Source organism: Fukomys damarensis, unplaced genomic scaffold (genome assembly GCF_012274545.1).
Source record: "Fukomys damarensis isolate Sample0158 unplaced genomic scaffold, DMR_v1.0_HiC HiC_scaffold_16, whole genome shotgun sequence".
Lineage (NCBI taxonomy): Eukaryota > Metazoa > Chordata > Mammalia > Rodentia > Bathyergidae > Fukomys > Fukomys damarensis.
The window spans coordinates 70,399,187-70,413,584 of NW_022900928.1; the positions used below are offsets into that span (position 1 = coordinate 70,399,187).

The 14,398-nt window shown below is 38.5% G+C and overlaps 1 protein-coding gene across 1 annotated transcript in view; it reads right to left on the reverse strand.

The window, feature by feature from the left end:
* Positions 1–14,164: 14,164 nt before the first annotated feature.
* Bsx (brain specific homeobox) overlaps positions 14,165–14,398 on the reverse strand; it is a 4,516-nt gene continuing 4,282 nt past the window's right edge. The window contains exon 4 of the mRNA XM_010618081.1: positions 14,165–14,359. Within this exon, the coding sequence (XP_010616383.1) occupies positions 14,165–14,359 (195 nt within the window). The remainder of the gene's footprint in view (positions 14,360–14,398) is intronic.

The window sequence follows — 14,398 nt, forward strand, 5'->3', positions numbered from 1 at the left end:
GCCCAGGCTGCTCAAACTCACAGCGATCCTCCTGCCTCAGCCTCCCGAAGGCTGGGATTAAAGGCGTGTGCCACCACACCTGGCCATCAGAATGCTTTGTACAGTGCCAAGTGATGTCTAAAATGACTTTGGCTAAAGAATAAAACCTATTTGCTGAAAGTTAGTTGAAGTCAAAGAATGGATTAAAATGGCCCATGAGCCCCAAGTCCACTCGCAATAGTAATATTCAGCAGAATGTCACCAATCTACCACCACCCTAGGACAGGAGAGAGACTACAAACAATAAATGACAGATACATTTTGTTCTTTCTTTAAAATGTGCTAATAGCGACAATATTAATCTTTTATAAATGTAGGTGGATCAGAGGTCAATTTTATGACATTTCTGTTTCAGATACTCAAGAAATAGAAACAACCCAGCTGAAAAAAAACAAGGAACTCTTTTATTGAGACTAGAACATGCTATATAAATTTCTTCTATACAGACAACCACAACAACAACAAAAAAACAAAACAAAAAACAAGGAACTTCATACTTGAGTGATGTAATAAGGGAAGCCCTGTATTTGACCAGATGTTATATATGCCATTGAAAGACATAGTATAGTTCTGCCTAATCTCTGTGAGCTGGTACATATAAAGGCCTTTTGAGCCATCTATTCACTCTTATTACAGCCTCCTTTCTGCAGTGTTTTTTCATCTTGAGTTTCCAACAAGAGCATCCTCTTAAAGGGAGCTTTTTTTTTGCAAGTAGCTGAATTTAATGACAGCTGTTTTCTTGATATTGTTTTGTATAGTAAGGAGCCTCTTGGGAGTTATCCAGAAACCAACTCAAGAAAAGACAATACTGAGGAACAAAATAAAAGGTAAGCCTAGCAAAGGCACTGATGCCTAATGGTTCCAATTGGGGCCTTATTATTGGTTAATGAATCATTGTCAAAACATTGCAGCAAGCATGAGCGTGCACCGTGTAGTCTATAGTGAGAAAATGACTCTTCATCCCAACAGTTATTAACTGGGAGTTGTTTGAAAACACATCCAGTAATTATAACAACACTGGAGCTAATTGAGAACTTTGAGTTGCTAGCAAATGACCTACAATAGCAGACTAGATCAACTCAGGGGGGATTCTTTTCTAATTACTTATTGGAAAGCATAGAAGATGAGTTGAATTTGGGTGATAGTCTTGCAAATATCAGGGCAAGTTTACCTAATTCTCTCCCAAGATGTGCTTCAAAACATATATAATAGTACCAGTATATTAGAACTATTTGAAGCCTAGAAAATTCTTAAAGAAAACTTGCCCTCCTAAGTATACCATTTTAAAGATTACTTTTACCTGAATAAATGTTGAATAATACATATTTCATTCAATCTCAAGTATTCATAGGATGACTATAGGGCTTCTCCTCCCTAATGCTGTTTTTATAAGCTTTATTTTCAATGGGTAAAAATGGAGAGACAAAAAGATATACAACTGTGCCTCACAAGTGCAAGATCCTAAGTTTGATCCCTAGTACCCCCCCAAAAAAAGAGGTACAAATCTTCCGTTTGCCTCTTTGTTTTACCAGTAAGTGAAGGATTGAAAATTGTAGCACACAGTGAAATTTTTGAGTTACTGTGGATTTGTTTAACCTTATAGAGCTCACTCTCCCTAGATTCTTATCTTACAGGTTGATTATTTTGCCAGGCTTAATATTTGTGTACTATAAAGATAAGACAAAGGTAAAATATCCATTCTAATAAAAATTTATTCTATTTTTAAAATATATACTGAAGTAGGGCCTCAGAGCAGCTGAAACATCTGATATTCAAAGCCGGGCGTGGTGGCACATACCTGTAATCCCAGCACTTGGGAGGCCGAGGCAGAAGGATCACTGTGAGTTCGAGACCGGCCTGAGCTACATAGAGAGTTCCTGATCAGTCTCACTGCATAGTAAGCCCTGTCTCAAAAAACAAAAAACAAAACAACAAAAAAAATCTGATATTCAGCATTATTCCCTTGCCCCACTGCCTCCAGACTAACCCCAGTATTTGTTTCTCTTCACCCTAGCTTCAATAAGCAAAATCACACATTGTTCTCAAATAGGACTGAGAAAGCATAAAATATCTCAATTTCCTAAGTAAATATCTCCTTTTGATGGTAGTTTCTATTCATCCATTCATCTCATTTCCTAATTTATTTATCAGTCTGAGAATATTCTAATTTTTCTTCTTGGTTACTTAATTTTGGCTCAATAAAATAACTGGAAAGTTGGAGCCTTTCCCAAATGTTATGAAAATATACATTGCAAAATGCAATAAGATGCAAAATAAATAGACTTTTCCACTCTCTCTATCCAGCAATACCAGGGCTCTTTGGAAAATATGAAGAGAGGAAAAGAGAATTTGGTGGACAGGGTTTATCTCCCTTGCTGCCTCTCCATTGCTTTTTCATTTCCCCCTTACAAACCTGGGTAATGTAAGTAATTAATTTTCAATAAGCTGGATAAATGGTCTTCTGCTATTAAATAGCTCTAACAGGTTGAGAGGATTACAATGATATGAGCATTCCAGGCAAATGTATTTAGTGAAGCCTTGGAAATTTCAGATAAGAGTTTACAAACACCCTTTCACTGAATTGGCAGCTCACAAACACCAGTCCTGATACTGGGGCTGCCAACCTGATTTTTTAGATGACACTTTATTGCTGAGGTCCCAACAATTGCAGTAGATGTTGAAATAGCAGATATACCTATGGTGCAAATCTGGCAGTAGAAGAAACAACTGTCAGAAATTTTGAACCCAGAAAGGACAATCAGCCACCCTTTGGTGAACTGTCCACACAGAGGAAAGTAGAGAATTCTCCAGATAAAACCAGTGGTGGCAATGTCTGTGCTAAATAAGTTGGGCCACATATGTACTCTTTCTTCAGTGCCAAATTCCTCTCCCAGTTTAATCTTATACTATGTTTTTGGCACTCAGACATCCATCAAAATTAGAATCATGAAGCCCAACTGGCCTCGCCTCATATCCTCGCTCTGTCACCTGGCAGTGAGGTCTTTTCCCATTTCCCCGGCTTCCACACAATGGTGACACTTTGAAGTAGTGCAGATGAGGTCCCTAAATTTGTTGTCTCTACTTAAAATTGATAATCGCCTATGTTCAAACCTCAAGCACCTATTTTTAATGAAAGCTTTAGGTGAATATCAAAGAACTATTTAGCCATGTCTAATATTTTAATTAGATTATATTCTCAATTTAACCCATTAAATCTCCTTTGATGATCCCTATATTTAGTGTTTAGCCCCAGATGCACGAGGTAATGAATACTGGACCTTTTGATTTAATGAGAATTTCGGCTCTTCCAGCCTGCACCTCTTTGTATACCTTTTATTTTGCTGGCTATAGAATTCTGTTAATTGAAGAGGTCTCTTACCATCACACATTAAGGAGTATAAATTAGCATCCCCATTCTGATTGGAAAATGCAAGCAGACAGTTTTTCTTTGATCTGAGGATTGAGCTGAAGAAGGCAGCAGCCCTCTGAAAATGAGCTGATGGCCTTGTTATCAGGGCAAAATACAGATGCGTCCATGTGTCACAAAACACTTAATGTCTTAATTGATCACCTTCCAATTCTGCCTGTTCTGTTTGCATCATTCTCTTCAGGAGCCTGTATACGTATGGGAGGGGTGGGATACGAATGTGTGTCTGTCTGTCTTGCTTCCTCTGTTTATCCTGTTTCTCCCTTCTGTTCAGTCAGTTAAGTAGCTAGGCTTTAAATTAACCTGGGTGCAAGAAAAGCAAAGTATAGCCACTCTTCAAAATCCAAAGAGCATTGGTTCCAGGAACCTCCACAGGTATAAGATCCACAGATGCTCAAATTCCTTATGCAAAATAGTATATAAATTGCATACAACCCACATACATCCTCCCACATACTTTAAATCATCTCTAGGTTATTTCTAATACATAATACAGTGTAAATGCTAGACAGATAGTTGATATGCAGTATTGTTTAGGGAATAATGAAAAGAAAACAAAGTCTGTACATATCCAGCACAGAGGCAATTTTTTTCAAATATTTTCCAGCATCAGTTGAATCTGCAGATGAAAAACCCCCGAGTACAGAAGGCTAACTATAACATAAATTTCCTCACCTTAAAATTCTAAGCCAATGGAGCTACTCAAGACATTGCACAGACAGTGATTCTTAAGGACTCACTCTGCCTTCCAGTCCTCTCAACCCAGTAACTTGCCAGCCTTTGGTATTGCATAGCTGTTCTATGTTTCCTTCCTTCTACAAAGAGAAAAACAGTTGAGAACACACCAAATAAAACCAGTGGAAATCTCTTCAGAAAATACTTGGATTCCATAATATATTCTCTCAGTGCCAAATTCATCTTCCATTTTAATTTTATAGCTTACTTTTTGCCATTCAGACAACTATCAAAGTCAGTATGAGCTCAGCTGATCCTGCTTCCTGTCGCTACCCTGTCACCAAGCAGTGAAGTATTTTTTTCAATTTTCCTGCTTTTAAGCTGTTCTAGTGATAATGCAGTTCTCCAGAATCTCAACAGATTTGTTGCATTAAAGAAATATCAAGATACAAGATCAATACCTCTGAGACGTCTGTAAAAAATATGGAAGACTGAGCAGGGAGAACAGGAGGACTAACAACTAATAAAAATGTAAAAACTTGAAAGCAGAGGAATGAGTTGCTAAAAAAACAAAACAAAACAAAACAAAAAACCCCGACAGACTCCAAAAATACTAAGTTCTAAATTAGCAAAATGGAAAGCCAAGAATCAGTCTGACTTACCAATTACCTAGAGGTTAATGGAGAGCAGAGGGGCTAATAAAAGAAGACTGCATGAGAGTTTGTTTGATAGCAGATGGACATGTAGGTCCATTCACCAATTTCCATGAAACTAAGCCTTGCCCCTCCACTGCCCAGGAAAAGATGGTTCCACCCTCTGCTCTGAGCAGAACTGCATTTCTTACAGTGCGGGCTGGCTGGCTGTTGTGAGGAATGCAGAGTCGTGTGCTCCAAATACGGAAACCTCTTGTCTGCTTCCATGTGGCTCCCAGAACATTAGGATTTGATCCTGCAAGCAGGAGTTTAGGAAATTCTTCTCTGGGGAATCTGAGCAGCCCTTTAAAAGACAAGACCTAAACATCCTGACCTCAGAGGTTTTCTAAAGAATTAAGCCATGTTATTTTACATAAAACTCAGTCTGTAAGTCCCAGCCTCACACAGTATTTCGTTTCCTATCAGCTTTTCAGGATTTCCCAATACCTGAGTTATACAGAATATCTTTAAGAGGAAAAAAGAGTTATCTTAGCACTCTGAGAGACTGAGGCAGGAGGACTGCAAGTTTGAGCCCAGCCTGAGCCACTTAGAGATCCTGATTGAAAAATACAATTCCATACATGCACACACACAAATACACAGATACAAAAGGAGAAGGAGACCGAAAACCATCTTGGGAATTAGAAATATGGTAACAAATTTAAAAAGCAAAAAGTAACATTTGAAGATAACATGGAGGAATTTTCCCAGAAATAAGAATAAAAAGCAAAGGAATAGAAAATAGGAGAGAAAAGATTTTAAAAATTAGAGAATAAATCTAGAAGATAAAAATCCAAATTATAGGCATTCTATAAAGATAAATACAAGAAAAAAGGATAGAAATCATCAAAGAACTAATTCAAGAAAAATTGCCTATAACCAAATAAAGGTGACTTTTCAGAATAAAGGGCCTATTAAGTATCCAGAACAATAGTTTAAAATAGACTCAAAGCAAAGGACATAACTGTAAAATGTCAGTACATTGGCTACAAAGACAATATCCTACCAGTTTCCAGTAAGGATAAATAAATGAATAAAACAGGATACCAAAAAATCAAGAATGAAAGTAGCTTTACACTTCACAGTGACAATTGGAACTTTTTTTAAAAAAATCAATGGAGGGAGGCATTTAAAATTATTCAAAAGTAGGGGCTGGGGATTTAGTTCAGTGGTGCCCTGCCTGGCAAGCACAGGGTCCTAATTCTGAAAAAAAATTATTCAAAAGTAATAAAAATAATTTCTAACCTTTCTATCTTTAGCCAAAATGTTAATTAAGCCCTAAGTTGGAATAAAGTTTTTTTCAAAAAGATGATTTTTTTTTTCATTGAGTTTATTGGTACTTTTTAGGTACACAGTACAGTTACATTCATCACTGGGACCTTGTACCTTTACATGACAGGTCCTGGTTCTCATTTTTTCCCAATAACCCTGCCCTCCCTTCACCCTCTCCACCTCCCCTATTTACAAAGACTTTGTTTCCATTTTTTCCTTTTCTCATATGTTTTGTATTCCCATTTCCTTTCCCCTACCCTTTCCACTTCCCCTACACCTTTAGCCCTTTTCTTCCTATTTCACATTGTCAGTTATACAATTTGGATCTTATTTACACTTTTAGTTTTTTGCACCAGAGAAATTATTCAGTATTTACACATGTGTGTTCTATTTATTTCACTTGAGAGTATAGCCTCAATATGCATCCATTTTCCTACAAATGACTCTAGTTGCTCCTTCTTTATGGCTGAATAGTACTCCATTTTATAGAAAAACCACATTTTTATCCAGTCTCCAATTGATGGTCATCTGGGCTGTTTCCAAGTTTTAGCTATTACAAACTGTGCTGCTATATACATGGGTGTGCATATATCACTATAGTATGAGTCTTTTAATTCTTTTGGAAAGATACCCAGCAGAGGGATAGCTGGGCCAAATGGAACCTCTAATCCTAGTTGTTTGAGTTATCCCCATATTGATTTCCACAGTAGTTGCACCAGTCACAAAGATGATTTTAAACATTCACTTTATGGGTACCAAATCTCAAGAAATATAGTGGAAATCATATTATTTCTACAGAGAAAAGACAGAATAAACCAAGAAAGAAGAAGATGCAGAACATAAGAGTAAAATAAAATGAAGGGAATTCCTAGGATAGGGAAGAGAGATGACTTACATAGAATCCAGAGTGGGAAAGATCAGAAGGCTTCAGGAGAAATTTGTTCAGGAAATATAAAATACTAGTGAATATCTGAGGAGTGGAATACAGACCAAAACTGAGAACTTGATATTATATAAGTATATTATAAATTAAGGGTGACAAAATAAGATAAGTATTCATTCCAAAGAAAACTAAAAGTCTTACAGAAAAGTAATTGATTAGCTAGTTTAGCTGAGGTTGTGTGTGTGTGTGTGTGTGTGTGTGTGTGTGTGTGTTCCTAGTAGAAATTACAATGTTGAGAGAACAGATGGAGAGGGTGAAGAAGTATGGAGAAAGAAAATTTTCATTTTTTTACTTATATCATGAATACTAGATAATTACTAAAACAAAAATACCAAAAAGCAGCAATTCAGCGAGACCACATAGAATTGTGGAGGTGCATCCCAAATTATCCACCAAAACTTATCCACCAAAATGGCCTGTGTAGTGAATAAATGGAGAAAAGAACCGGGGATGCTCTCTTTTAAAAAAAAAAACCCTTATAGACCTATTTGATTTTTTAAACAATGTGTGTGTAAATAATGAAGTGCAAATGTTTAAAATTAAAATAGAGAACTTAAGAACTGAAGGAGAAAAACTAAGTGGAAGAAAAGCAGAACAAGCATAGAGTATTGAGGGGTTTTTCGTTTGTTTGTTTGCCTTTTGCTTGTAAATTCCTCCCACTTGAAACTGAGGATAGGCAGCCATACTTTTATCATCAGTGCCATTGCTTGCCACAGCATATTTCCCATTCCCAGTCAAGCAATGAGGAGGAATAAAGACTAGATAGCCATTCTTTGCCTGGGATATTGGCAAGTGCACTCAACTACTCCATTAACGGTAGCATTGAGGGTACAGAGAGAATGAATGCTAGGAATGTTCAGGTAATCACCAGAGATTGTATTAGTCAATATTTTAAAACACTTCTTTTACTTATTTTTAATCACAAATATTTATTCATAAAGCATATGCATTTTTTTGTTTTGTTTTTTGATAGCATTATGTTTTGCTGCAGTACTTGGGATTGAACCCAAGGCCTTCGTACTGAGCTATATGCCCAGACCTTTTTATTTCAATTTTTGTTTTGAAACAGGGTCTCACTACATAGCTAAGTTGCCCAGGGCTTGAAGTTGCAATTCTGTGTCCCTAGACCTGGCTTATAAAGTATGTTTTCTGAAAGCTAAAAAATGTTCTTAAAGGCTTCCAAAAGAAGCCTAAATTCTGGATTTCCTTTGATGGTTCAAGACTGAAACCATAGGCAATTGTCTTTATGAATTCAAATTCTAACTTTCCTCCCTATACAGCATTATTTATCACCAAATGCGTTATCAGAATCCTGGGATAGGTTGCGACTGGCATAGGTAAGGGGAAGAAGATAACTTTCCTAATGAGACCTGCTGAATCCTGTTTCATTCAGGGCTTACAAATCCAGGCTTAGCCCAAGAGGTAGGACAATAAAGATGAGAGAACAAGTTGAAACTACTTAAAAATGGCTAAGGATGTAGCTCAGTGGTAAAGAGCTTGCTTAGCATGTGCTAGGCCCTGAATTCAATCATGAGTGCTGCAATAAAATTCCTTTGGGACATGACAACCCCTTTATAATATGAGACAAAAGACTCACCTTTGAGGTAACCATTGTAGTGCAATTGTAGTAACAATTGTAGTGCTGTGAAGTTGATATAAAAAACTTTACCATTGATGTGTTCTGTATTGTAATTTATTATCTTCCTCTAGCTCTTTTCACCCAAGACCCTCATGGTAGGCACTTTCATAACTCTTCTCCCACATTTGATCACCATTCTTAAATGATTTATTGGTCACTTTACTCATTTTTTTTCTTGTGCCAACTAAGGGAAATGATGTTATCATTGGCAAAACTAAGGTAACGATTTACCTCTAAGTCAAGCCATCTAGCCAATGGCTTATGATGACAATTCCAACTGTAGTTTTCTAATGCTATAAAGAAAGTAATTAAAGAAGGCTCATGGAATTACTACAAATGAAATCATGAAGAAATTGTTATCTGGTATACACACTGGGAAATCTGAGAGGGAAAGAATAGAGGGGGTCAGGGATTATAACCAGAAAATAGAGTGGGGAGAAAACATGAGAACCTTTTGAAAATTCACTCCTAAATATTTACTGGAATTATATTTGACCTCCAGGCATATTAATTCCACAATTCACCAAACTAATAGGCTGTGTGATTTAGGACAAGTAATCTTTCTGACTCTCAGTTGCTTCATCTATAATTAAGAGAAATTAGGTTTAAAAAAATCCTTTAGACTAAAGTGTAGAAACTTGAAGTCTCTTAAAAACCATCTAGGTCATCCTACAGGAATATCTTCTGAAACATCACAGCAAGTACTATGCAACCTTAACTTGAATGAAAATAGCATCTCCCAAGAAAGCTCATTTACATTTCAGATTCCTTTAATCAGAAACAAATGTTTCCAAAAGTTGAGGAAAGACTTTGCTAATTTGCAGCTATAATTTTTCAAAACTTTTACCTCCAAACTTATTATGAAAAGGTTGTCCTCCATGTGCTACAATGACAGTAGTACCACCATCACTTATTACAACATGGGCTGCTTGTAAGGGGTTAACATTTAAAATTCGCAGGCAGTGCTCACTTCGGCAGCACATATACTAAAATTCCCAGGCATGGTGGCACACTTCTGTATTCCTATCTATTTGGGAGACTGAGGCAGGGGATTTTAAGTTTCAGGCCAGCCCGGACAACTTGGTCAGACCTTATCTCAATATAAAAAATGAAATGGCTGGGGATATAGCTCACTGATACAGTACCCCTAGGTTTGGTCCCAAATACTGAAAAAAAAAATTCTAGGCTTAATTCTGCCACTATTTATGTGGCATTAGCACAGGTTGTATCTGGGGCTTGATTTCTTCCACGTATAAAATCAATGGCTCAGATTTTGTCAAATGACACTTCAAACACTCACAATTGACTGTATTTTTCTCCTAAACTTAGTGGAACTGTTAACACCTTGTTTTATTTGAAATGCTGGAAATTCTTCAATGAATAAAGAAACCTAGGGCCAAGGATTTGACTCAGTGGTTCTGCAGCCTGCCTTGCAAGCTCAAGGGCCTGAGTTTTATCCCTGGTACAAAACATAAAATAAAAAATAAAAGAAACCTGTTCTTATTCTCTTTCTTATTTCTCTTCATTCTTCTAACTGTCATGGAGATATATATATATATATATTTTTTTTTTTAATTAAAGTATATGGACTGAAATCTTAGTGAAAAACAAATAACTTTAATACCTTAGAACTTATAGTTCCTTTCCTTACAAAAAGAATACAGAATACTAGGGTCATAATGGTTAAGAAAAAGCATACAGTACAAAGGGCCTGGCAAAAAGTGCAGAGCATAGGGCCTGGGAAGTGAAAAAATGGAGGAGGAAAAGAAGGAGAAGAAGCAGCACACAAGATATCTAGCCCAAACTCCTACTTGTGGAGATACTCATAAAGAGAATCCTTTAGGTTTTGCCTTCTAGCTTGAGCCCAACTTTTCCAGTGTGCAGGTGCTTAGTGTTTTGTGGGCTTGACCTGTTCTATTGTTGGATAGGAGGTACACAAATGTTGTTCCAAAATCTGATTCCCTGGGACCACCCTACCATCTGTGGCATAGCAGAATAGATGTGCCTAAATACTTAATATCTTTGCAACCATCCAAATGCAACTACCGGGGCTGGGGATTTAGCTCAGCGGTTCAGTGGCCTGCCTTGCAAGCATAAGGATCCAAGTTCAATCCCCGGTACCAAAAAAACAACAAAAAAAGAATCAAATACAACTACCATATTTAAACTCTTCTCCCTTCTCCAAAGCTTTCCTCCTCTAATCTAAAAAGCTTAGAGTTCTTTGTTACTTATGAGTTCTTTGTTATGGGCACAGCCATAACTATGCAGACTCCTATGTGCTGAATAAATTTTAGCTTGTCAACATCCTTTTTAAAATGTGATGCCAAAAATAAAAACAAATATATAAAACATATTACAATTAGTAAATTATTTGTGCATGTATATTAATCTCAATTCAGGAAGACTAAAGAGTCACTGCTTCAACTAAATATATTTATTGCACAATCTCAGTATCAGAAAGCATCATGCTTGCTTTGGCTCTCCATATCTTTTATCTCTCTAATTATCAAATACATCCGCAAGAGCAAGTCCTCATCTCTTGAAGCAGTGTCATGGATTTGGTCAAGCATTTCTTAGTGTCACTCTCAGCTAATACTGTGCCAGGTGGCGTGTTGTCCATTCCTTATGTTCTGTGTCATGTGCACAGAAATATTACCAAGAGTTCCTCTCTGAGAATCTGTGAAGTCCATCAGAAATAAAGCATTGGGAACAAATAAGGAAAAATAAATTTGTTATATTTGGGGTTAGATGTGGGATGACTTGCCTACCATGGCTATCTGAAGGTGTTTTTATGTGTTCAAAATCAGATCTCTGTGTGTATTTCTATAATATATCATAATAAGCATAGTTTTGTCAAATTTCACCACCAAGTGACACTGAGTTGAGGCAAAAGCCTCTGTAATTCAGACAAAATACCTTTTCAGTTTATGGAAGCTTTGATCAGTATTGAAGGCCAAAAAACAAATAGTACTGTCATGTTACATTAAATTGAGACTAAATTGTGTCTATCCTCTGTCACCCTCACTAACCTCTTGTATTAAAAGGGGGGAGGGACTGGGAGAACTTTGCTATTGGATTGTTTACCACCGATTTCAGAGGCTTTTTTAAAACGAGAAAACTGTACCACAGTTAGCATGACTGGTACTCCAGTTCTTAGCTTTTTCCTTCCCATCCATTCTGCCTAGGAATAGCCATTAAGAGAGGACCAGAGTGAGGGGGACGAAGTATCTTCCCATATTTAATGCTCAGGTAATGAATCAGACCCAGGCTCCCTGGAGACTCCAATGAGGTAGAGCTGTGCTTATGCTAATAGTGTCTCCCATTTACCTGCTGTTCAAGACAGAGGTCAGGAGATGCACTCACTCTGCTCTCATAGACCCAGAATGAACCCTGACATCTTAAGGGCAGGAGAAAGAAAAGAAATGCAAATGCATGGAATTTTTAAGTTTGTGTTCACCATCTAATTAACATCACACACACACACACGCACACACACACACACACACACACACACACACACACACACCAGAATTTCTATTCACTTTAAAGATTCTTCCCAAATCCTATTAGTAGTTGTTCTACCTGGGATTAGAATTTGAGATTCCCCCCCCATGGCTCCATTTTCTTATTGAATAATATCTACTTTCTATTTCAGGTCACCAGTACATTCTTATTGACAAATCATTTTTTCCCCTTCTTCCTAACCAAGTCTTTTGCTGTAAAGCATTTGAAGTAAATTCCTGCATTAAAATGGTAGTGTCTGACTGGAGACATGGCTCAATAAAAAAGCATGGTGGATGCCCTGGGTATCCCCAGCACCACTAGTGGGAAAAAAAACCAAAACAGATATTGTCTATCTGAACAGAGAGGAAGAGGAGAATTGTAGTTCAGAATATGCTTTTAATAGCCACATGTACACAATCTAAAGAAAAGTGGCATTCTTTTAAAGTGATAGAGGAAAAAGACATCAACTGATGCATTGTTACCAGAAAAATAAATAAAAGTTTGAGGGAAAAAAAGTGAACAGGAATCAGAAGAGATATTTTTATCCACCTTTAGCTACCATCCACCCCGGACTTCATGAGTAAATCTTTCAATCACCAAGCCTCAACTTTTCGATCTGTGAAAGGGAAACAGCTGGCCATCTGTGACTCACAAGCTCATTGATTACTAAACACTTTGGAAAAGGCTATATTGTACAACACTGATGTTTTAAAGAAATAGTTTTGCCTGCAAGTGATGCAATGGGGTAAAGCACTTATCTCTGGCACTTATCTTTACCTCAAACAATGTTTTCTCAGTAAGTCTATTGTTTCCAAAAAGAAAGAAAAAGAAAAAATCTTACTGCTGCATTCATAGAATCATACAACTCAGACCAAGAAGGATTTTTAGGATTCATCACCTTATTGGGGAAATAGGTAAGCAAGAAGATTAAATGTAACCCAGCTCACACCACTGTGGTCTAAAAGACTTATTTATCACTGGAACTCACGGGTGACGTTTCCACCCATCCTTCCCTGGGCTCACTTACCTACAGACGCAACCAGAAATCAAAGGAAGATCGGAAGCAGAGGTCGCCTCGGGCACAGTTGCTATATTTGATAAGTGTACTGAGTGTGTAGTGTGGTCACACAATTTGTTAACACAATTTCAAGTTCCAAATATCAATAGATCCCTGCCCAGCGTTTCCGAGTGACAAAAATGCCATTTGTTAGGACCTTTTCCATGTAGGTGGGACTAAAGACCATTAGTCAAACGATTGAAAACAGAAAAAAGTCAGAGTCTGGGTGATGAAATCTGTTAAGGAAAGTCGAGTTCATCTCGGCCAGAAATAGGAGATTGGGGGATGGGATACCCGGAGGACCTGGTAACCAACGGTTCCCGGAAACGCGCGGACGGTCGCTCCCAGTTTTGCCCGGAAAGCCCTTTATTATCTGAAGTGTCTGCAAGCCCAGTAAGAGAATAGGCTCCCACGGGAAAAAGAGGGGTAACGTGCAGGCCAATCGGACCCCGGCCCTACCTTAATGATCCCAAACAGGTGTGTGCCCAAAGCCCCGTCAGCCTCAAGAGTCATGCTAACTGTTTTCGTCCTTAGCTCTAACCTTGCTAAAACTCTGCACTCCCTGAAATGCACTGAGCATGAGCACTTCCACACACAACCAGAGGAACACTCACTTGCAAAATATCAGTAGCCCGTGGGACATGGAAGAGTTGCGGGACAGGAGCGCAACAAGTTCGGGAAGCAGAAAATTGCTCTGCAGATTTTTCTCTGCTCAAGTTTCTCTCCGCTCGGTACGGAGGAGGGAGCACGAGAAAGGCGTCTACGCCCGGGGCCACGCGCTCAGGACTAGTGCTGGGAAGCACATCTGCGCGCTCTGGAGAGGATGGGGCCGGAGAGGATGGAAGCGCCGTCCGGAGGAGGGAGTCGCCTCGGCCTCTGAGTGAGAGACTGCGTGGAGGCCCGGGTGCGCGGGAGGTCAGTTACCAGCAGCGCGTCTGCGCTGGCCCTGGACGTTTCGAGGATCCGGTTGTGGCTCGGCTGCATCCCCGCCGAGCCGAAGGCCGAGAACTCCTGGTCCCTTTACTGCGACCAACTGAACTGCTTTAAGGAAGGGCGAAGGGTCCGGGGAGAGAAGCCTCAGAGCCCGCGCCTCAGAGCTGCGGGCCGGTGGCTGAGCAGGGAGGGAGGAGAGGTTCCGCGTTTGTGAAGG